The sequence below is a fragment of the Poecilia reticulata genome, chromosome 6 (genome assembly GCF_904066995.2).
Source record: "Poecilia reticulata chromosome 6, P_reticulata-male-v2, whole genome shotgun sequence".
Taxonomy (NCBI): Eukaryota; Metazoa; Chordata; class Actinopteri; order Cyprinodontiformes; family Poeciliidae; genus Poecilia; species Poecilia reticulata.
This window is the reverse complement of record NC_088835.1, coordinates 12864480-12888127: the sequence shown is the minus strand read 5'-3', so window position 1 is coordinate 12888127 and position 23648 is coordinate 12864480. Positions and strand designations below refer to the sequence as shown.

At 40.8% G+C, this 23648-nt stretch overlaps 2 protein-coding genes across 11 annotated transcripts; one reads left to right on the top strand and one right to left on the bottom strand.

Annotated features, from left to right (window-relative positions):
- Positions 1–683: 683 nt before the first annotated feature.
- Positions 684–6876, bottom strand: LOC145551952 (C-C motif chemokine 4-like). Of its 2 annotated transcripts, none has more exons than XM_081607949.1 (3): positions 6660–6876; positions 6453–6579; positions 684–1041 (listed from the first exon to the last, which is right to left on the bottom strand). In XM_081607949.1, exons 1-3 carry the CDS (start codon positions 6721–6723, stop codon positions 933–935), a joined length of 300 nt encoding a protein of 99 aa, XP_081464075.1. In that variant the 5' UTR covers positions 6724–6876; the 3' UTR covers positions 684–932. The 2 variants fall into 2 exon arrangements, 1 of the variants encoding a protein (XP_081464075.1); XR_014087847.1 differs by lacking the exon at positions 684–1041 and adding an exon at positions 6096–6354 and having other exon boundaries at positions 6660–6673.
- Positions 6877–7522: 646 nt separating this feature from the next.
- Positions 7523–21871, top strand: anln2 (anillin, actin binding protein 2). 9 transcript variants are annotated; one of them, XM_081607941.1, is made up of 25 exons: positions 7523–7655; positions 8477–8567; positions 8663–8830; positions 9048–9131; positions 9466–9650; positions 9824–9916; positions 10229–10318; positions 10824–10908; positions 11546–12475; positions 14744–15039; positions 15119–15210; positions 15654–15783; positions 16013–16148; positions 16459–16647; positions 16753–16879; positions 17021–17069; positions 17494–17547; positions 17644–17676; positions 17763–17787; positions 17893–17996; positions 18217–18270; positions 18661–18747; positions 19503–19610; positions 19698–19840; positions 20714–21871. In XM_081607941.1, the coding sequence occupies exons 2-25, from the start codon at positions 8483–8485 to the stop codon at positions 20886–20888; spliced, it is 3522 nt and encodes a 1173-aa protein (XP_081464067.1). In that variant the 5' UTR covers positions 7523–7655; positions 8477–8482; the 3' UTR covers positions 20889–21871. The 9 variants fall into 9 exon arrangements, with proteins under 9 accessions (XP_081464067.1, XP_081464069.1, XP_081464068.1 ...); XM_081607943.1 differs by having other exon boundaries at positions 7545–7698; positions 9048–9116; XM_081607942.1 differs by having other exon boundaries at positions 7545–7698; positions 17766–17787.
- The last annotated feature ends 1777 nt before the right edge of the window (positions 21872–23648 follow it).

Genomic DNA, 23648 nt, shown 5'->3' with positions numbered 1-23648 from the left:
CTCTCCGGGCACTCCGGCTTCCTGCCACAGACTGAAATCTCCACTGAAATGATCCAGTAGGCAGAGGTCCGATCTCGCAGCCAAAGCTTTGGTTTCGCTGGTCCCATCCATGCAGGAAAGTCCTCTGAAGGCCACTTTCTCAGGGTCCTTTGAATTACAAAGGATCCATCGATGGATGGATGGATGGATGGAAGGATGGAAGGATGGATGGATGGATGGATGGATGGATGGATGGATGGATGGATGGATGGAAGGATGGGCAGAAGGAAGGATGGAGGGAAGGAAGGAAGGAAGGAAGGAAGGAAGGAAGGAAGGAAGGAAGGAAGGAAGGAAGGAAGGAAGGAAGGAAGGAAGGAAGGAAGGAAGGAAGGAAGGAAGGAAGGAAGGAAGGAAGGAAGGAAGGAAGGAAGGAAGGACGGACGGACGGACGGACGGACGGACGGACGGACGGACGGACGGACGGACGGACGGACGGACGGACGGACGGACGGACGGACGGACGGACGGATGGATGGATGGATGGATGGATGGATGGATGGATGGATGGATGGATGGATGGATGGATGGATGGATGGATGGACGGATGGATGGATGGATGGATGGATGGATGGATGGATGGATAGATAGATAGAATACTATTCAATTAAATTTAGATACGTTTAGACGACAATGATAAATTTAAATGGGACCTTTGTAAAGTATTATAACTTAATGCATCATGGCTGCTTGTGATTGTAACAGTCAAACTCAGGTTGAAACACACATTGTAACATGACAAAATATATATTTCAGTCCTTTATTGTATGAGGTGAAAAATGTCTGAGCACTCACTTGTTGAAGTTTATTTAAATACAAAACAAATTAAAGCTTATTCATTCCAAAAGCAACAGGCATTTCCATAATGTATTGCACATAAATACAGTTCAGGATCTTCATTGTTTCTGGCCGCTGCCTTCAGAGTTGACCATTCGGTTGTAAGCCTCCTCAACCCACGTAGTGGACAGTCTGAAGCAGATTAAACGTCCCTTTACAGTCTCTACTCTGCAGATTATAAAAACAAAAAAGAAATCAGTTTTTATCCTCTTTCCACCTGAAGTCCAGTTTCTTAATCTTATTGAAAAAATAAAAAATAAATAGGAAGGATATATATATCCATCCATTTTCTTGCACCCTTTTTCCCTCAGTGGGGTCGGGAGGGGTGCTGGTGCCCATCTCCAGCCAACGTTTCGGGCGAGAGGCGGGGTACACCCTGGACAGGTCGCCAGTCTGTCGCAGGGCAACACAGAGACACACAGGACACACAACCATGCACACACACACTCATACCTAGGGGCAATTTGGAGAGGCCAATTAACCTGACAGTCATGTTTTTGGACTGTGGGAGGAAACCGGAGTACCCGGAGAAAACCCACGCATACACAGGGAGAACATGCAAACTCCATGCAGAAAGACCCCAGGCCGGGAATCGATATATATATATATATATATATATATATATATATATATATATATATATATATATATATATATATATATATATATATACCGTGTTTCCCCGATAGTAAGACACCCCCGATTGTAAGACGTATCGGGGGTTTCAGGGGGGTCGGCTAATATAAGCCGTACCCCGAAAGTAAGACATATGTCTGTACCCCGAAAGTAAGATTTCGGGGAAACACGGGGGTATTGCCGCCTCCCTCTCATCTAGCTGCGCGCCGCCTCCTGCCCACGTCCGCACCGTCCCCCTCTCCATACGTCACCGCGCCGTCCCCTGCATTTCCTTTTATAAAACTGTTTTGTGGTGAATACAATACTGTTCAGGTTGTTAATAAATGTTAATTTTATGGTTAAAACAAAAAATTTGACAATTTTTTTCCAATATAAGACATACCCCGAAAGTAAGACATAGTGGAGCTTTTGGGGATAAAAAGAAAGTAGGACACTGTCTTACTTTCGGGGAAACACGGTATATATAGCTATATATATATATATGACTAGACAAGTGTGGTCGGATGGTCACAAAGAGAGGGAAGGTCGTCCACACAGAAGGGGTCTCAGTCCCAGGAGGAACAATAGCAGACATTGAGGACAGTTACAAGTACCTGGGAATACCACAAGCAAATGGCAACCTCGATGAGGTCACAAGGAAAGGAGCCACAGCCAAATACCTCCAACGAATAAGGCAAGTTCTGAGAAGCCAGCTCAATGGCAAGAACAAGATCCGTGCAATAAACAGCTATGCTTTACCAGTATTCAGATACCCTGCCGGAATAATTAGCTGGCCAATGGAAGACATAAAGGCCATGGATGTTAAGACTCGGAAGCTACTAACCATGCATGGAGGGTTCCACCCCAAATCCAGCACCCTGAGACTGTATACAAGCCGTAAGGAAGGAGGCAGAGGACTAGTGAGTGTGAGAGCCACTGTCCACGATGAAACATCCAAGATACATGAATACATCAAGGACAAAGCCTCAAAGGATGATGTGCTCAGCGAATGTCTCAGGCAATGGGGAACACAGGACGAGGTGCTGGAGGTACCGTCATGGGAGGACAAGCCCCTACATGGGATGTACCACCGACAAATAACTGAAGTGGCTGATATCAGGAAATCCTACCAATGGCTGGAAAAAGCTGGACTCAAGGACAACACAGAGGCTCTCATCCTGGCTGCACAGGAACAGGCCCTAAACACCAGAGCAATAGAGGCTCAGATCTACCACACCAGACAAGACCCAAGGTGTAGGTTGTGCAAGGAGGCCCCTGAGACAGTCCAGCACATATCAGCAGGGTGCAAGATGCTGGCAGGGAAAGCATACATGGAACGACATAACCAAGTGGCAGGCATAGTGTACAGGAACATCTGTGCAGAATATGGACTGGAAGCCCCAAGATCAAAGTGGGAAACACCCCCAAAGGTGGTGGAAAACGACCAAGCTAAGATCCTGTGGGACTTCCAGATCCAGACAGACAGGATGGTAATAGCGAACCAACCGGACATTGTGGTGGTGGATAAAGAACAGAGGAAAGCCATTGTGGTGGATGTCGCAATACCAAGTGATTACAACATCAGGAAAAAGAAGCACGAGAAACTGAAGAAATACCAGGGCCTCTGGGAGGAACTGGAAAAGACCTGGAAGGTGAAGACCACAGTGGTGCCTGTGGTCATCGGGGCCCTCGGGGCAGTCACCCCCAAACTGGAGCAGTGGCTAAAACAGATCCCAGGAACAACATCAGACATCTCAGTCCAGAAATGTGCAGTTCTAGGCACAGCCAAGATAGTGCGCAGAACCCTCAAGCTCCCAGGCCTCTGGTAGAAGACCCGAGCTCAGAGGATGTAAGAAACCACTCGCGGACGGTGAGAAGGGAATTTTATATATATAAAATGTGAAAACATAAAATGTTTATAAAACATTTTATAAACATTTTATATTCACCTGCCTCCCCTGACCGCCTCCCCTGACGTGCGGTCAGGGGAGGCAGGTGAGGCTTTGCCTCACCCGTCATCATGGAAAAATAATATATAATATAAAATTATTTTTATTGCCATTTTCACCCTGTGGTTTGTACTATAAAGTATCTATTTTTTACTTAGCTTAACCAATTCTGTTTTTCTTCAAAATCGCTGGATTTTCGCATTTTCCCATTCAAATGCTCAGAAGCAAAGCAGGTGAGGCAGCAGCGAGCCGAACCTCACCTGGGATTGATCAGCCTCTCGCTAACTGCACTACCTGCCATTATATGACAGCATGTTCGTCCTGTCTGTACGCTGGCAATAAAATGGTTAAGAAACATTTAATATATGGTCTTATTTTCCCTAATTTTGCTCATGTATATAATGTACACTGTTTTTGTTGTTTTTGTCCCTAACTGTGTGTGTACAGTGGCGCAAAAAGTGGGTATGCAGGGTATGCAACGCATAGGGTCGCACCACCAGAGGGGGCGCCAAAACCCCGTCTGGAGGGGGCGCCACTGTGTGTGTATCGTGTTTTGTGTGCGGAGGAGCAATAAGAAACGGCAGAGAAAAGACTCGAGGTGAGGCAGGCAGTTCTCTTGCCTCATGGCAGTGGGCGCTCATGATCCCAGATATTGTGACTGCACAACTGCAGAGTAAGACACAGTGAGCTAGCCATGGAGCTAGCCATATAGTAAATAAGTAAAGTACAGCGATTCATTTGTTTTCTTCTCTCTTCCGACGTCAACATGAAAGACTACATTTCTACACTTAAACCGTTTTCTAAAGTGGATTTTCAATTGAAAATCCACTTTAGAAAACGCTTCAAAAAGCTGTATTTCCTCCCTCAGCCCACTGGCTGCAATGTTGACACCTTGAGATGCCATGAGACCTAAATTCTGAACATCATGGCATGGAGAGCATCCCAGTTTTCCATGTCTGGCATATAACCATTCATTTAGCTTTTTAACTGGTTATATTGATCCTGTGTCCAGACAGAGGGACAATCAGTAGCCCAGCATCATGACCTGTTTGTTCTGAAGATTCTGCAGCTTCTACTTCTCTTCCTAACATGGCGCCTCCTCACCCTGACTCTCATACTGATAGGAGGAACCACAGAGCTCTGTTAGGTTAAAACTCATCTTCTGAAGTTGGGATATTTTTCCTATTTTTCTGTAGGCCCAATAACATGCATGGTGTCTAAGTCATATGTCAGTGTCTCACCAGTAATGAACCTCACCGCACATCACTGATATATATATATATATATATATATATATATATATATAGTCCAAGTTTGTCGTTTATTGAAGGTTCAGAAATTACAGTGGCTGTGATGCGCCAAGACAAAGGTAAAACAACCTGAACAGGTGATCAACTCTAAACCACTCGCACCTTTTTATTCTCCGTCTCTCTCTCATTTAAGCACACCCGTTGCCATGGCAACCTCCTGCGCTCCACAAGCCGACCAGAGATTATGTTAAAAATGTTCAGTCCATTATGATATTAGGTTTGCAGGCTTGATATTTATTTTGCGGTCATTAATAAGCCTCTCATGAACACAGAGGTGGTTGATTAGTTAATTTTAAACTCCTGCTCTGCTCGTTATTTTGGTAATGGAACCGAAAAGCGCATAATTGTGCAACACCTTATTGAAACAATAATTACTGAGATTATTGTTGTTGTTGGGTCATTAATTTGAACACGTTTTGTTGATTTTTTTGTTGTTGTTCTTTAATAAAGTTACGAATGTTTTGATAAGGACTCAGAGGAGGACGTGCTGCTCTCATCGTCCTGGCGCGGTTCAGTTTGTCACCTCATGCTGAGATCGACTCAAAACCCTCAGCGATTGACATGTTGGAGCCCTGCTCTAGCAAAGCACGAACAGTTCAGAAACAAAATGAAATGGGAAAAAAGTTATTTAATAACTGATTAAGTCATGTTTAGATTGTTCTTGAAAAATGAATCAGTCACGGCTAATTAGTGGGTGAACTCACTGCTGCACAGTGAACCCATTGATTTTTTACATCAGACAGCCACTCCCCTCTCTTGCAGGTACTGCGTACCCCCACTAATTCTTTTAGGGGTACGCAGTACCCTGCCGTACCCCCTTACTTTCACCCCTGTTTATGACTGTAGAGATTTACATATTAAAGTGGGTTTACATGTAATTCTAAGAAAGCTATGGGCAGAACACAATGTTATTTTTAAAATGAGAAAGTCAGAGTTCACCGTTTCAAATGGCTGCTGGATGTAAAATATAACCTGAAAAGTTCTGTGTGGAAACGCACCATGATTCAGTTCCTCTGTTTATGCAAATCTGTTTGCAAACAGAGATGAGGGAAACTTTGATCTCATATCTGCTGCGAGATGAGATCAGAGATAAGACTGCCACCGCAATATATTTAGATTGCAGCTTTCACACTTATGTCCGTGCAGCGAAGTCACAGCTCGTTGTTCAAAGGGACTTTCAGCCCTGCAGCCAAGCTACAGTTAAATCAATCAATACCTAAGATAGACAATGATAAATTTAAATGGGACCTTTGTAAAGGACCTTATATTATAACTTAATGCATCATGGCTGCTTGTGATTGTAACAGTCAAACTCAGGTTGAAACACACATTGTAACATGACAAAATATATATTTCAGTCCTTTATTGTATGAGGTGAAAAATGTCTGAGCATTCACTTGTTGAAATTAATTTAAATACAAAACAAATTAAAGCTCATTCATTCCAAAAGCAACAGGCATTTCCATAATGTATTGCACATAAATACACTTCACAATCTTCATTGTTGCAGATCGATGCCTTCAGAGTTGACCATTCGGTTGTAAGCCTCCTCAACCCACATAGTGGACAGTCTGAAGCAGATTAATCGTCCCTTTACAGTCTCTACTCTGCAAATTGAAAAATCAAAAAAGAAATCAGTTTTTATCCTCTTTAGACCTGAAGTCCAGTTTCTCAATCTTATTGAAAAAATAAAAAATAAACTCACATGAATCCTTGTCTCATGCAGGAGCTGTGGGTCTTTGTTATGTTCACAATCCTTTTTGCTGGTACTCTGTTGTTGCTGAATTGGTCACAACAGGTTACAGGACCTGTGTTGTGCTGTACTACCTTAGCTGTGAGGAAAGCAAAACAAGTCAGCAAGAAGATATATATCAGATGTGTTCAAATTAAAGAACAAACAGAAAGCACTCACGAATGGCGTCGCAGCAGCAGGCGATGAGCAGCAGCATTCCTACGGACAGGCAGAGAGTCTTCATGATGCTGGAAGATGATGGAGGTAATGATGTTCTGTTGCTTCTTGTTTTGCTATGATTGTGACTGAGCTCTATGACGCTTATAAATCCTGTTCAACAAACTGTTAATGATTTTAAAAAATTCGTTACACAGAGGAGAAAAAGTTAAACTGCTGCTGCTCAGTTTCACAACATCACTAAAGTCACTGACCACTGAAGTCACTGACCACTGGGTTGCAGAGATAAAGATCTTCCAGAAGGACTTTACTCAGCATTTGTCTTTGTGTTTTCATGGAAATTTAATCTGTAAAGCTGAAGTATATCACACCTTCAGTGGTTTGAAACTTAAGTTTTTATACAGAGTAGAATCATGTCTAGATTAGGTTAGGTGGAAAATAGGTGACAATATGAGAGAAAAATAGTAATCAAATGAAGAGTATCTTTATCTTTATCCCAAAATCGACAGGGAAGTTATTTAATATTATTTTGGATCTAGTATACATAGGGGGTGCCCACGTCCATTCATCAAGAGCTACATCCCGCAGTTTTAGATGATTCCCTTTTCCAGCACACCTGAATCAAATGAGTTTCTCATCAGGCCTCTGTAGAGCTGAGCGACTGCTGGTGAAGCAATATAGTTTATTTTTGTATAGTGCAATAGCTTGGACCTCTTATTTTCAAATTCATTGCAGTAATACTGTTCCTTTTTCGTGTACATAACAGTAAAACATTGATTTGAATTGCTTGTTTAATTATTATGCAATGAAATACAGGTCTCCGACCTTGTTTGATGGCAAAACGTCGAGCTGCGCAGATTGTCAGTATATTACGGTAGGAGGAAGAGTCCATTTCTACGCTCAGCTGACGTCAGAGGACCCGCTGAAATTCAAAGTTGGAGAAGGACGCTACAACACCTGACGACAAGGAGGCTGTTTTCTCAACTTAATGCAACCTAGGTTTGACCTGAATCGAATTTAAGCTTTTTAGGCATATTCTCAGGTAACACACTAACAACTAAGTTGGCTCTTATGTTGAGAAATTCAAGCTTTTTTTCGCTTATAGTGTCAACTCGAAGCTAAGCTAACGTTATGATGGCCGACAGTAAATAAGATAGCTCGGTTTAAAAACACATCTGTTAATGTTGAAAGTCCAACTCTTTATATTATATTTTGTCAACCTAAAGTTAGTTAAAACAGTTGCCACTTAGTTTTGTTTAGGTTTCTTGTGTTGGCTTGAAAACTGTGGGTCACCTAGCGGAGCAGCTAGCAGCAGAACTAGCTACCTGTTTTACCTGCGTTTCATTTGAAACCTGCAGCGAGTCTGAGCGCTTTGAACTGGGCGTTGTCACGTCTCCTTCCACAAAAGTCTTCTGTGTTTACTGCATGTAGTTATGTCTCATAAAAAATATATTTTAAGTCTAATTTGAACCGTTGAGGGTTTGTTTTTATTGAACATCAACAGATATGTTGTATATAAACAGCGGAGTACCACATGGTCTCAGTTATTCAAGCTAAGCTAACCTCTGATTACCTCAAAAAGCTGTTAGTGTGGTAAGATTGATGCAATTGCTTTTTTTGATCTGTGTTCATGTGTCAACATCTGATTGTATGTTATGATTTTGCATTGTTTAGCAACTGGAAAAGTACTGAATGAAACTTTTTGAGCGAAGTTGTTTAATGTGTGTTTAAGAGTTGTATTTGTTATAGTTGATTCTGCTTTCATATTTGATTTGGAGAGAAGAAAACCTCCGACATGCTTGTTTTGTGTCCGTTTTTAGTTCATCATGGAAGCTGGGCAGGAAAATCTCAGCAATCTCACCCTAAAGAGGCCTCTGTCAGACACTGAAGACAACAATGTCCCTGCAGCAGGTGTGTTTTTGACACCATTTACTACAACATTAAGAACCAAATCTTTATATTTGCACTGTGCCAATCTTTAGCAAGCATTTGTTTTGCTGTTTCAGATGTAAAAGATGGACTGAAGCGGCGGCGTCTGGAAGCGGCTGGACAGGAGAACCGGAGTCCTGCGCCGTCCTCATCTGGACGACTAGCAGAGTTCCAGGCAAAACCGGACACACCAGTGATCCCGTCGGTCCGTTCACGAGTCCAGCTGCTCACCCAGAGAAAAGACGGTAACTTCATCTCATACTACTGGCATTGGCACGCTTATGTTGGGTCTACCCACATTTACATTAATCTGTAATAAAACTCCAACTTCAGATTGAATCACGAATAAACATCAAATCTGCCTTCAATTATCATTTAATTCCTGTTGGAATCAACTCTGACTGTAATTATAGAAAAATGTATTGATTAAATTTGTCGTAATGGTAAATTCTTTGTTTTTAGGTTTTTTTGCACAGCGTTCTTTCTCTCATCCGGGAAATGAAGGCCCATCGGTTTCCAGCAAGGGTGTCGGTGAGCATCTTCTCGGTAAAGATGCAAATGAGATCACACCTTTACACTCGTCTGCAGAGGAAGTATTATCTCTGTGGTCTGGGGGAAATGATTTCCTTTAATTTTTATAAGTAAAGAAAGCAGAACTAATTGCATCACTGCTTTCTTAGAAAATGGGGTTGTTTTATCTCCAGGTCAATAAGAATGTCAAATAAATGAATAAAAGTTAATTATAAATGCTCTGAATATTATTTTGGAAATGGTTTAAACCAAAGAAAGTGTTTTTTGAAGCAGTTTGTAGGCTAAGTAACTATTTATTTGAAACATTGGTCAAGAGTCAGCATTTTTGCTGCTTTTATTATTTTTTCAGGTGAGGAAGAATTTCATCAACGGCTGGAGCGTTTTAAGGCACCAGCCTCTCAGGCCGACGCCACCCAAACACCGAGCCCCGTCAGCTCCTGCCCACGGCCCCGCTCCGGCTTCGTGTCTGGCATGCAGCAGAAACTACAGTGCACGACGACACCCAGCTCCAAACAGGCTTCCATCATACGCCAGGTCGGTTCTGCTGCTGCAGATACCGGGTCTGTCTGTACATCTTTGACGTTTGAGTTTGCCTATTTTTATCATAAAAGGACTGACAGTCTGAATGATGAAGTTATAAAGGCCTGTTGGCAGAATCTGAAAGTTTTCTAGCTTTTTTAAAAATTTATTATTTTCCTTTTAATCAGGAACGGGAGCTGGAGTTACACCAGCTGCCTTTCCAGCCAATCAGTAAGAACGCTTGGCTGAAAAGGTGCAGCTCGGATTCCTCAATAACTCAGGTGGGTTTGCGGCGTCGGTCCCATTTATCAGGTGTAATTTTATGTAAATCATAGTTTATAGGTTTGATTAAACCAGTTTGGAAGCTTTACTCCTTTAATTGATCCATTTTAACAAACTTCCAGTTGAGTTTTTCACCAAAAGCCTTTTCTGATTCTAACAAATCACCATTAACACACTTTATAGCACTTTCCTCTCTACATTTTTTTACAGTTTTTTTTTAGAAATGTGCTTGCTGCGTTTGTGATTGACTCTTTAACATTTGCTTTCTGTATTACTTTATTAAACCATTTACTTTATTAAACAATTAAAAGGGAGAGCCTCCTGCTGGCTGCTCTTTCCCCTCCTCACGGGTTCCTGTGTCTCAAAGGACATTTTGTTGGCCTCCCATTCAACCGTGGGATGTGAGTCGGTGATTTAAATGGAACTTCACTGACTGGCCACTTTTTGCACTTTTGACACGTGGGTAAATGTGGAGTGGTACACATCAAGTTGGATTTAAAAGGTCACCTCTTGGGTGATGTGGTGGTGAATGGGTTTAAGCACAACCCACATATTTGAGGCCTTAGTCGCAGGTTCGCTTCCCGGCCTGGTTACCTTTGCTGCATGTCTTCCTCCTTCTCTCATTACCCACTTTCCTGTCAATTCACTATCAAATAAAGGCCAATAAAACCTTTAAAAAAAAAGTCACCTTCAGATTCTCCTCAGAATTTTACATTCTTTCATCTTTGACACAAACCTTTGGGACAGTCGTGTGGTTTGGGGAACATCATTTCTTTCTTACACAAATATATATTCAAACAGTTTTGACTTAAATTCTTGACATATTTGTTTATCTGAATACCACAACAACCCTTCCTCTTGTATCCTGATGTCAACACTCTTTATTTATTTATTTTTCTTCAAAAGGTTCCTGGAGACGTTGAGATGAAAGATGGAAGTTTTACTGAAATGTTGACATCTGTGGCTACGACACCTTCTGAAAATATGACGGGTAAGAGGTTTGACTGAACTTGTTTGTCTTGAAGAAATCCTAGAATTGAATTCAAGGATCTGAATGAGGATAAATGAACGTTAGTTTGAGTCTCAGGTTAAATAAAAAACGTGATAAATTTCTCTGCTCTAAGACTACAAAAGAAAAAGTGTACATTGTGACGGTATTGCTGTGATTGTACAGAAGGCGACTAACTCCGTTTTCATTTGGAGTTTCTTCATCACGATGTCCCCACCGCTCTCCCTGGGTTTCTGATCATGTTGCTCACTAAAGACGATGATTTGTGGACAGAGTGAAAGTTTTTGAGTTGCCATATGTTTTTAAGGGAATGGCATCTGAAAATGTCTACCCTCCCAGTAAAAAAAAAAAAAAAAATCTTAAATCTGTTGTTAAAGGTTAATGTGAACTGTAACAATGTATGAACATTGTTTTTGAGAGACCAGGTTTTTCCCCCTTTAACAAATTTTACTAAAATATTAGTAAAATTAGTAATGCTGATTTCTGACATTTCTTTGCATTTGTTTTGTCAAATTCGCAAATTTGACTTTTCGCGACTCCAAATATAGTAGATTGTTTGCTAGAATAAAGGAAAACGTCTGAAGTGACGTAATTGGACTCGGAGCTTCTCCCTCAACAGGTGAAGGAGCGTTCGCTGCATCTAAAGAGCTCAAACTCCGCAGCGAGGAGCAGAAGGAGAGCGTTCCTCATGGTGAGGAAGCAGGAAATGAGAACGAGCTCAAGCCTGCAACTGTGAATGCAGAAGAGCAGCCAGGGTCCCAACACCCAGAGAGCCAGACTGTGTTAAAGTTTTCTTTCAGTGATGAGCACAGCCTGTCTGACCTGCACACAGCTGATAAGCACAGCTTCTTACAGTCAACTCTCCTAGATGAGTCAAACACGAAGGAAACGAGCGAAGTTTCCAGAGTAACTGAGGTGGAAAGGTCTGAGGTGTTTCCTTTTGACGAAGACGAGACGATGGAAGGTTCTACATGTGGTGAAGAGATTGAAACTTCGACCGATGAGGAACTAAGGGAGTGGAGATATCCTGAAGGAAATGTGTCGGCTGACGAGGAGAGAGTGTTTAGTGAGGAAAAGGAAGAAGAAATGGAGGCAGCAAGAGAGGGAAAGGAGAAAGAAAGTGGCTTGAAAAATAAACCTGCTGAAGTTAGAAGTACTCCAGATCTAGATGTCTCAGAAAAGACAGCTGGCTTTAGTGAACAACAGGAAGACGAGAAGCTTAGAGCAGAAGAGAAGAGGAGTTATGGAGAAAACAGAGTAGATGACTCCTTGATAAGGAAATCAGCTTTAAAAGTCAAAACATTGAGAGGGAAACCATCAGAAACCAACTTTGAAAACGAAGCTCAACTTGGTGGGAGGGATGAATGTCAGGGTTCATCTGAGATCCAGATATCAGACTCCCATCAGGGGGAGAGGGCGGTTTCAGGTGGGCTGAAAGCGGAACGCTCAAAAAAAGTCACCTTTATCCTGGAGCCGGAGCTGATCAATGGCTCTGCTTTGTCTGAGAGCGACGCCTCAGAGGAGTCCAGGGCAGACACCATTCTGTCAGGTGAGACACGTCTGACAAGCTACTTCTTGGAGAGGAGCATCCCTGGGTGAAGCACTTTCTGGGTGATCATTTTCCACTGGTGAACTGGAAACACTGGGTTCACACCAAGAGGTGATTTTAGAAAACAGAACAAGCTGTCATTGAATGTGAGCTGTACTCTTATTCCATGTAGATGTGAACATTCACAGAACAGTGACTCATTTTTAATTGGAGGACTTCTTAATCACTGATCCAAGTCATTCAAAATGAGGCTTTTGCAAAAATCCTAGTTGTACCATGTGCACAGATCAGGCAGGAAAATGAATATGAAGATCTTTAGCTTATGATCTCTTTAAAAGGTTTAAGTCATAGGTGTCGAACTCGAGGCCCGTGGGCCAAATCTGGCCCACTGTAGCTTATTTTGTGGCCTCCTAGACTCCCAAATTACATCAATAAGTCCTTCCAGTTTTTCACAAATCTGCAAAATTCATACAATCAACACATTTTTTCCCTGATTTTACTGCAAAACTGATCAAAAACATTGAATCCGTAACTGATGCGGCGAGTGACATTTGACGACATACATTAGTGCAAATATTGTAAAAAAAACAAAAAACATCCTTACAAACATTTCTTGATATTCACCATAAAATCTGTAATTTTGATTAAAAAAAAAAACCCTGGAGGAACAGCTATTTATTGATATTTTAACAGTTTAATTGGTTTTGTCGATGGAGCCCTTTAAGAACATTCAGATTTTTGATACGGCCCAAAATGAAAGAGAGTTTGACACCAGTGGTTTAAATCTTTCAAAAGATTAAGGGATAACTCAAGACTTGTGCACAATGTTGTATCTGCATTAAGACGTCCTCCTACTAATAAAGTATTTCTGAACTTAGTGAGGGCGTTTTACAAATAAATAACTTCAGCCAAACACTTATTGGAGTAAATTATCTTAAAGCAGTGGTCCCCAACCTTTTTATTACCGCGGACCGGTCAAGACTTGGATATTTTTGCTGCGGCCCGCGGGAGGGGGTGGGCGGTATTGAGATGAACAGTCAGATAAAGCTTCTGCATGTTGGTGTTCTCGTTAAAGCCTGAATATGTCAAATTTTGTTGTCTTGGCCCTTTTATCGCAGCCTGTGGGGTTTTCCCTGTCTGAGAACGAGAATAAAACCTGTTGAATGTGACGGGTAGCCAATCAGAAAGCGTGGTGACGTAAGAACAGAGGGGAATCCCAAACAGCTGACATATCGCGCAACTGAGAGTCCGGTGGATATTGGAGATATGTGGAAATCTTTATTATTATATGTAAACGTCATTATTATATTATTGTGTTTATTCAGTTAAAAATGTTAACTATGACAAAACATAGTCACAGAGGTTTGGAGAATCGGCCGACAATTCTTCAATCTTGCCGTCTAAACCAGACTTGAGACTCACAAGCTCTACTCATCTCCTCTCAACCACTGCCCAAACACTCTCTGACTGTGGTCGCTATGGTAAAGTTTACATATCCCTTCAAAATAACATACAGATGTGCCACAAAAACGAACATTTTACTTTTGTGAAAATTTTAACTCGCGATAATGACTAACGGAGCCCTAAGCTTGTTTCTCTGCAATCAGACGGTCCCATCTGGGAGTGATGAGAGACAATGACACCCGAGGTGTGTTGCTTAAGCACAGGGTGCTCGGTCTCTAGGTGGTGAAGCAGCTTGAAGCTTCATTGCCTCATTAGCAGCCGGTCGCCGCATGTTATGCAGAGCGGCTTGTAATGTGGGACTCACCTACTGGTCCGGGATAAATCCATTCTCCTGTCTCTTCTCTGGGCCTTTTCCCCTTCGCAAAGAAACTTTCCAAAGACATCTGATCTTTTTCTTACTCGTTTTGTTGCTTGTGCGCTCAATGTTGGCGCGCAAGTAACTGAGAGAATCCGGTTAAAGGATTTTCAAAATTAAAGATCCTCCAGACTCAAATAATACTTAAAACGTAAATATTTAATTATTTCTTGCGCTGCCCGGTACCAATTGGACCGGGGGTTGGGGACCACTGCCTTAAAGCATTCAATAAAATACTGAACTTGGGTAAAATGGCAGCTTTTGTCTGGATTTGTTTGTTGTTCAGTGATGTTTTTGAATTTTTTTTCCTTTGCACATGTATGAGACACAAGCACGTTTCCTGCATTTTGAAGCTGATTGCACATGCACAGATGGATTCATGAACACAATTCTATGTGAGTTGTTTGGTTTTGAAAAACCTGAACTTAATTTGCAATGTTTCTCCTCAGATTCAGGGTCAGGCTCTCATGATGACACCAATTCGACAGAAACCATTGAGAAGATGTTTGAAGAGGTGCTGGAATATGCTGGGAGCGCAGAAGAGGAGGGACGAGTTGAGGAAGACGGAGAGGATCATGACAGTGGCATCGGTTCTTGTACTGTTGGAAAGAGCGGTGAGAAGATTGAACGAGAGGAAGAGCCCAGAGGAGAGGAACGTGATGAAAACGATGAGCTTCTTACTTTTCCTCAAGGTGGCATCCTCTCTCCTCTGAGCAAGTCGTTTGAAGCTGTGGTTACCCCACTGGTAAGACTGGTTTACACCTTTGATTTGTCTAAATTTCCTCAGTTTTCATAGCTTCTCTGTTTGTGATATTTTCCATCAGCGACTGGCTGCGGCCCAAGAGTCTCATCCTCCACCTTTGCGCCTGTCTCCAGAGGAAAGCGGCACTCCTCCTGAATCTGCTCCTCTGTACAGGTTGGAAAGGCTTTTACTCATTTTTGTTTAACAAAGTACAATTTAAGAACCATATAAATCAGTAAAAGAAAGTTAAAGCTGCAATTTCTTTGAATAAAGATGTTTTCATCTACACATTCGCACAGATGTGTGTAAATAAGGTGAAAATTGAATAAAGAAGCTGCTAGGAAAAAGTTCCAAATATAAAAAAATGGCACTAATTTACATTTCTCCAACATGTGGGATTTGTTTTAGAAATGAGCAAAGCATAATGTTTTTCCATCAGAAAATGTTTTTTTTTTTTTTTATGTCACTATTAGAGGTTCTTTATGAGACGGCAGCAGTTTTTGAACAATGTTATCTTGTTTCCAAGTCTCATAGTAGTTTGCTAGTTTGCCGTACAGATGGCAGGTGACGGGTTTGAGTAAACGGCGTTCACTGACCTGATGGTTGTTGTTTGACAGCATCGATGCATACCGCACACAAAGGCAACGTAAGCTGCCAGCCATCCAGAGCGTGACTCCTGTGGTTCAGCGGCGAACGCCAGAGACGCCAAAGCCCAATGAGTCTGCCAACACCAAGGAGAAGATAACTGTGAGTAGCATGTTTTTTTTTTTCCCTTTACATTTCCTCATATTTGTTTAAAAAAATAGTGTTATAAAATTTGTTTCAATTTGTCCCTTCTTTGTCAAAGATTTAAGTTTCTTAAAATATTCTTATGAGCTTCACATTTGGGCACTTTAACAAAGTTATTTTTAAATGTTCTTAGATTTGACTCTGTTAAATGTTTTACTTTCCAATAAAACTGCGTGTGGTCGCTCAGGCTCTGAATGAAGAAGCTGGGAAGCTGCAGCTGGTGATCAACCAGACGCTGCAGGCGCTGAGCTGCTGCACCGATGTGGAGCACGGACGAGGCTCTCTGGAGGAGGCCGAAGCCGAGAAACTTCTGCTGGTGTCCTGTAAGAAAACCACAGTGTTTTAAACGCCACTCTGGTTGTTGAATGATTGAGTCATGTTGATAGTGAATGTTTCTCTACTCAGAATAACTAGCAAGGTGGTGAATCTTTTGTTGTTTTTCTTTTTCCCCAATAACATTTAAATCCATAGCTATAATTTACTACTTGGTAAATTTTGTGCAGCACATTTCCCAGATATCATCACTTTGCTTTACAGGATTAGGTCAAGCTGTGTTGCAGCAGATAGGCTGGGGTAATTTGTGAGGTTGTTTCATTTTTTTTAAGTCCATTCTCTCCACTTTTTGCTCTTTAGGTGAGAAACGGTCTGCTCTGCTGGCAGAGGTGTCCAGACTGCGGGAGGAGAGGAGCCTGCAAGCTGAAGAAGCTCCAAAGGAGGACGGGGACTACGTTTCCCAGCATGCCTGCAGAGGAACCGTCAACATCACCAGCATCCAGCTGCCTCTGAAGGTCGAGTTTGTCTGCTCATCGAACACCCGTCCAGGTAGAACCACAGAGTAGCAAAGCTGTAATTTTCTCAAAGATTTAAGGCACAAATGTTGCTTCAGATGATGCCTAACGGACTGACTGGTTTGTTGAACTGGTCTAGGTCGACCGAGCCACTACTTCTTCGTCCTGATCCGCTACGGACCGTGCAACGTCATCGCCACCTCGCTGGCCACGGCTGCTGACGCTCAAAATGGAGACGCCATCTCCTTCCCGACTGCAGTCACACTGTGAGCTGCACACTGCGCTGTTCTTCTTTTTACAAGTTTTTAAAAACTAAGCTAAATTATTTCCTGATTTTTTTAACTGCTGAGTTATAGTTTCCAAATAAAAACATTGCACTGCAAATAACTATTTATTTAAAATTTCAGAAAGGATATACGCTCGTCTTTTGAGATTGATGTTGAAGTCTACAGCCTGGTGAGACATTCGTTTTGATTTGTAGAGTTTATAGCCACGGATGTAAGCAAAATTTAATGGTGCATTAATTTATTTTCTTGGACTTTATTGGGTTACAGGGAGTATATTAAACATTTTGAAATGTGTGGCAGCTGTATTGAAATTTCTCTGGAATTTTCAGTTTTCCATCTCAGAAGTCCTACTTCCGAGATTATTGTATTATTCTTTTAATTTAGACTACAGAGCAAAATGCCAAACCCTTTAGTGCATTCTCCTTTTGTTGTTGTTGGATGTCCCAAAGTTTTACCAAAAAAAAATCAGATTTTGAGTTGCTTTCTTAATCTTATTTGCAATGAAATGCATTTATTTATGTTCTGGTTTTGTTTGAAACCAGTTGTTATTTTTCTGTAGTTATTTTTTATTTAAATTTTTTTCTACAATCTAGTGTCCCAGCTCAGGATCCAGCAGTACCACAGACCGGACCAGCACCAAGTCCCGTGTAAGTGAGCAATCATTTTCCTCATAAATTCAAACCATTTTAATGAAAGCAGTCTAACTTTTTTTTTTTTTTTTTTTGTAATGTTGACATAATCAGGTCACGCCGAGGAAGTTTCTGAACACCCTCACAGTAAGAGTTCATCTGTAATCATCCTCTGTGGTTTTAATGACCTTCTTCTGTTTCGTGCTTCACTCTAATGTCGTCTTGTCATTTAGCAGAAAACCAGCAACATTTTCACATGTAAGTTGAGTTTCTTTCCAGATTTAACTCTTCGTATTTTCTAAACTCAGTGAAGGTTGTATCATGCGGTTTCACGACTCTTTGTTTTTGTTGCTCCACCTGAAGCCCCTGCTGCTCTCAACACTCGCCGCTCCAGTAACTTTTCTCTGGTGGGTTCCCACAAGATCACCTTGGCTTCACTGGGATGCAGCAAATTTCCTCTCGATAAGGTAATTTATGATTGGTGCCATTTTAGTGTACTTTAGTGTAGTAGTACTTTTCTCTTGGGGTTCTGCACATTCCTGCACGGTTCAGTTTTATCTCCAGTGCACTGTTATCACCGTTTTAGTCACTTTGGTCCATTTTGTTTTAAAGTCCACACCTGGGTGGTCTCACTGTTGACGTGATGTCTGTCCCCCTCCCTCTCTCTGTCCTGCTTTGTCCACTCAGATGAAATTTGATGGCAAAATCAGGAAGCTGCTGGGAGATGAATTTCAGGAAAAGGTTTCACTTTCTTTTTGTTTTTTTTCCTTTAACCTCCATCACTTCACATGTCTTCCTTTATCTCTTCCTCTATGCAAAAACTAACCGATTACAGTGATAATTAACACAAGTTAGGTTTTTTTTTCGTTTGTTCATTTACATGTTTTTAAAAGTGTTATAATTTGCTTCCTTGTTTTTTTTCTGTGAATTAATCCATTTCAGTCCCTTCGATCAAATCAGCATGAGGATATTTATGCCCAGTTTTCTTCAACACACTCGCAGAATGAAAATTAGTTCAAATGTCCTAACCAGATTTAGATTTTGCTCTTATTTATTAGATGCATATGACTGAGTGAAGTTTTTTTTCTCCATATTCTGTTAGTTTGAATGTGAGTCTTCTTGTGACTGCAGGTGCCATTTCTTTCACCACTGGAGGGCCACATCTACCTGAAACTGGACAGTGAGGGCCACTCCGATGTACAGCACCAAGGCTTCCTGGTCAGCAACATTACCATTTTGTTATTTATCCCCTTTTTTCTACAGCCGATTAGACAGAAAAACCTTTCAATATTCAGTAAATATTGAAAGGTTTCAGAGTAGAAATTTTAAACTGGAGTGTTGAACTCTAAGAACCTTCAGGTTTTTCTGTCTAATCAGCTGAAAGTAAGTTTTGGCCATAATGGCAAATTGCACAACAGATATTACATTATTGATTACAATTACTTTCATTGCCTTAAATGTGTTTGCAGTTGTACTGAAGTCATTTGTTCTGTGTTCCTTGTATCAAATGCAGACCCGTTGCAATCAAAGCATCTTAATACACCATTTAATCTGGGGAACAACTTAATTTCCTCTCTGGGAGTTTCTGCAAAAGTCGTTAAATTTATAAAAGTCTTGGATTTTTCCATCATTTATAATTTCTGCAGGTCCAAGTTGGCATATTGAAGTAAATTACGCAATGGTTGGAAGAGACTTTTTAATTTTTCCTGGAATGGCTCCCAGGAGGTCTCTTTGGACTTAAAAACCTGTCAATTACTTGGATTTGTAAAGACAATAAATCTCCACTTTTCCTTTGTCTATGTGGGAAATGACCTCCCAGTCGTTGGCATGGACTCTTTCTATAAAAACACAAACTTTTGTGAATATCCAAAAGATTTATTTTGAGACCAACGGGTGGTGCTAAAATGTCTCCACAAAGGATGCTGTTATCAAAGTGAAAAAATCCTGGGATTTCTTCTGTCTTTTCTCTCCAGACGATGTTTGAGTTGATCAGTGGATTTGGGGTGTGGAATCGGCGATATTTTGTTCTGGAGGAATGCAACTTGTCCTATTGGAGCAGCCCAAATGACAGGGAGACCAAGGTAGCGACCGACCAACAGGTGTTTAAAAAAGAAGGGGGGGTAAAAAGCCGTCGGGTGACGATTTGATTCTCTGGTTGAACTCTTCAGGAAGCAGAAGGCAGCATCTCTCTGTCCAGGTCTCCCAGTCAGTGCGTCAGGCCCGTTAAGAGAGATTCATGTGCTCGACCTTTCACCTTTGAGCTGGTGAACGCCTCTCAGCAGGAAGACCAAAACCAGGAAGCGCTGTCCAAGTAAGTTCATAGAAAACGTCCAACATGACCCATCCCACCTGGTAAAACATGAAACGATGGAAAGGGCGTGACCTCTATTCACCCACATTACACAGAGAATGAATGAATGAACCGTTTCCATAGGTTGGTCTATTAATAGAAAATATTTTCATGATTTGATTAATCTTCCTCACTCTTCAGTCTCTTTCCTTTTATCTCTGCGTCTCCACCACTCCTGATCAGCTTCAGTCTTTTGGCCTAAAATCAGTTGACAAAAGGCCTTGAGATGAATTAACCAAATATCTGCAACATGCAGAGAATAACTGAAGGGCTCTTGAAATGTAACGCATTACACCAAGCTGTGCTTAGTAATTGCAACCCTGCAGACAGTCATTTGAGATGATGATTGCAGTTTGAGTTCATTTTTCTGGCATAATTATTCTTGGTTTGTGTATAATAACAATAAATAATTGTTACGTAACTTTTATTTAAGTTCAGTTTTATTTTTTTTTAGTAAAACGGCTTCCCACAAAAGATTACATTTATAAAGTTAATGCAAATATTTTCTGCAGGGATTTTAGTACAATTTAACTGTAAATCCATGTTTTTTACAAATTTGTATGAAGTTCAAATTATTCTAAATCATGCATCAAACTTGTAATTTCTGGCATTTTCTATGTTGTCATAAATTCAACCTTGAGGAGTAAAGCTATTTTTTTACTAAAGTAATCCTGGAATACGTTTTATTTTTTATTGAATCAAATTATGTGACAGTCTGATTTGTGCTAGTTTATATTTTTATTTACATTTTTTTAATGTGTCGAGCCTTAAGAAACTCTTCATAAGGTGTGAGCTGCTGATGAATGATCTGTGTGTTTGTGCTGAACCTCTCAGGTGTTGGTTCTCGGCCGACACCAAGCAGGAGAGGTTGGACTGGATGGAGAAGCTCAACCAAGCCCTGCTGGACTTTCACACGTGGAACCGTCCCCCGGCTGAGAATCAGGCGTCCAACACGTCCAGCATGTCCAACACGTCCCACAGCGGGACCCTGACAGAGAGCATCCTGTAGTCCTGGAATCAGCTTTTAGGTTTTGGTATGAGCTGATATCTGGGGTTAGATTCGATTAGAGCTGTGGGAGACGTGATGAAGCATCTCATGTTGATTTATTGATGGGAGACATGGCTAATTCATTTTTCTGTTTTAATCCTAATCTATAATTGTTGGGTTTCACTTTTATTTGCAAACTCGAATATTTTTAGTTTCATGTCAAATTCTTTTCTTTCTTTTTTTTTTTAACTGGTTTTTATTTTTTTCAGGATTTCGTTTGGTGAGCAGCTGCTCTGTTAATAATTGGTCACTTTAAGTTGTCGCCTTTGCTATCACCAATATTTACTTGTGTACGTGTACGGATTCAGACTCTATTTTTATTGTTCAAGCTTGAAGGATAAATAGTCATCAATACACTAATACTAAATAAATGTATGACTAACGCAGGATAGTCATACCTGCGTTTATCATACGTTTAAAACATTTAACAGTCATTTTCTCTCTGTTAAATATTCGGGTTTGGCTTCATTCAGAAGGCTGAGGGACAAAAAGCCTATTGTTGTTTCTGGGATTTAATTATGTGGAAGAGAAATATGCAAAACAATTTCATTTACCTTGATGTGAAGGAGGAGAGTTTGGTTGCTTAGACTTTATATATGACTAATTTACAAAATCATACCCTTACTATCTAAATGGTAGAAGTTTCTTTTAGTTATTTTTCTTTCAAAGTGAGATTTTTTTTTTTTTTATGTATATACGGACCCTTTGATAATTAGCATTGCTGGCCTCTTGTCTGACTTCATTCCCAGCACATTAAGTGTTGATCATTATTTCAAATACAAAGACCCTTTAGTTACTGATATAAACATGTATGTAAGGTGAGGATAAATGATTTGATCCGTTTAGTTTTCTTTCTCCTCTGTCATGTCGTTGGTTTTCTTGTATATGTGTGTTTTCAGTCTGTGCATCTATTGGAAAGTATAAATAAAGTCTAAGGATTGAAACCTGAGGCTCGGATGATTAAATCTGACATGAAAGACACAAATATCACTGAGTTTGAACTGCAAAAATATTCTTTCTTGAATGGTAGTTTCGCATTAAAACCACAAACCTCCAGATATTTTATCACAAAGTTTGTGATGAAATAATTGGGATGTAGAGGGAAAAAGATGCAGGGTTTGGAAAACTTTTTACAACCTTAAAAACTGAACATGCTTTAAATTCACTTTGCATTTAGTTTCATTATGGTGGTGCATCACTGGAGTTGCATCTACTAGCTTTCCACATAGGAGCTACTTAGCGTTGCATCTTCATTGGATTTAGGTCTGGACTTTGACTAGGACAGTATAAAAATGAGTCTAAACCATTCTGTCTCGACTCTGCCTGGTGAACCTCCTGCCCAGTTTCATGGAAGCCTCTAACAGGTTTTCCTTGTGAAATCTCCTGCGTTCATCAACGCCTCCCTTCCTGCAGCTTTGCTGTCTATAACCCCACAGCATGATGCTGCTGCTGCCAGGTTTCACAGTGGGATAGTTGTGTTCTGTTGTGCATGTGAAGGCCAGAAATTTTAGTTTTGGTCACAAAAGATTAAGGCTCCTCGTTTCACATTTGCTGTCTCCCTAATGTGGACTTGACTTTTTTTCTTAAAATTCATCCGTCAGTGCCAGATTTATCAAACCTGTGACTAATATTCGTCTTGTCGATCTTCCACCTGAGCTGTAGGTCTTTGCATCAAATCCATTGATTTCTCTGCTTGTAATGCAACAAAATACGAAGAAGCTGAGTATTTATGCTTTCGCAGGACATTTTTCTGGTGTATAGTTTCTGCCTTAATGTAAAGTCATTTCAGCATCAACCGGAAAGGTAAATATTTCTTGCTGTCTTGTTTATTTCTTTCACACCTGAGTAGCAGTGTGTTGCATATCGTGCCAACTAAAACTGAAGCTCTGCTCCACATTCGGAGCCTGCAAGAGTCTGGCAGGAAGGCAGCTCAGGTCAGGAATGTCATACAGGAAGTGGTCTAGAATTAGACTTCCTGTTCGCTCCTCTGGGTGGAGGTGCTGCTGGGCGTCATTAAATCTAAGGTGATGACAACAAGGAGGGGAGGGGGGCTGCACCTATTCAGCTGCGTTGGGCGGGGCAACGCTGGCGTTTTCAGCAGCTGTGCTTTCCAGCGGCACAGAAACGCCTCACACAGCTGGGACAGATTTTTACTTCATGACATTAACCCTTTCATGCATGGATTATGATCCTCTGTGTGAGGATTTTTCTTTCCAATTTTTTTTTTTAATTTTCTTAAGGCATAACAAAGTAGGGAAAAAAATGTAGGAACATTTTTTTTTAAACTTTTTTTTTTAGATGATTAATTGTAATTTTCTCCAAATACAAAGTTATTTCAAAAAATACCCCAGTAGTATTGTTCTTTAGGGGTTATATCATGTCACAATATTTATTTTTTACCTGCTAGAGTTGTCTACAGTAGAAGGGGGGACCGGGTCGGTCGGCATGCTTTTTTGTCTGTCGGCCATATTGGATTTAACAAAAATAATTTCTTGCATTTGCAGCTGATGGCCAGTAGTTGATAGTGTATTTTATGATGCATTAGTGTCCACTTCAGTGGTCTCTGCGCATTTATAACATAAAAATCCACAAGAAGCACAAGAAAATGACTTTTAGACAGCTGTCCACTGTAGTGACCTGTATACATGAAAGGGTTTATCATACCAGGTTCTTCTCTAAAACGAGTTTAGTGGGAAGAGCGGTCGTTTTGCAGTTGCAGTG

Excerpts from the sequence above, each read along its gene's own strand:
- LOC145551952 (XM_081607949.1), bottom strand. The coding sequence starts at position 6,723 with ATGAAGACTCTCTGCCTGTCCGTAGGAATGCTGCTGCTCATCGCCTGC. Across the intron at positions 6,580-6,659 it reads CTGCTGCTGCGACGCCATTC|CTAAGGTAGTACAGCACAAC; the intron begins GTGAGTGCTTTC and ends CTTTCCTCACAG. Across the intron at positions 1,042-6,452 it reads TGCATGAGACAAGGATTCAT|AGTAGAGACTGTAAAGGGAC; the intron begins GTGAGTTTATTT and ends TATAATCTGCAG.
- anln2 (XM_081607941.1), top strand. The coding sequence starts at position 8,483 with ATGGAAGCTGGGCAGGAAAATCTCAGCAATCTCACCCTAAAGAGGCCT. Across the intron at positions 12,476-14,743 it reads GGCAGACACCATTCTGTCAG|ATTCAGGGTCAGGCTCTCAT; the intron begins GTGAGACACGTC and ends GTTTCTCCTCAG. Across the intron at positions 17,997-18,216 it reads GCAAATTTCCTCTCGATAAG|ATGAAATTTGATGGCAAAAT; the intron begins GTAATTTATGAT and ends TTGTCCACTCAG.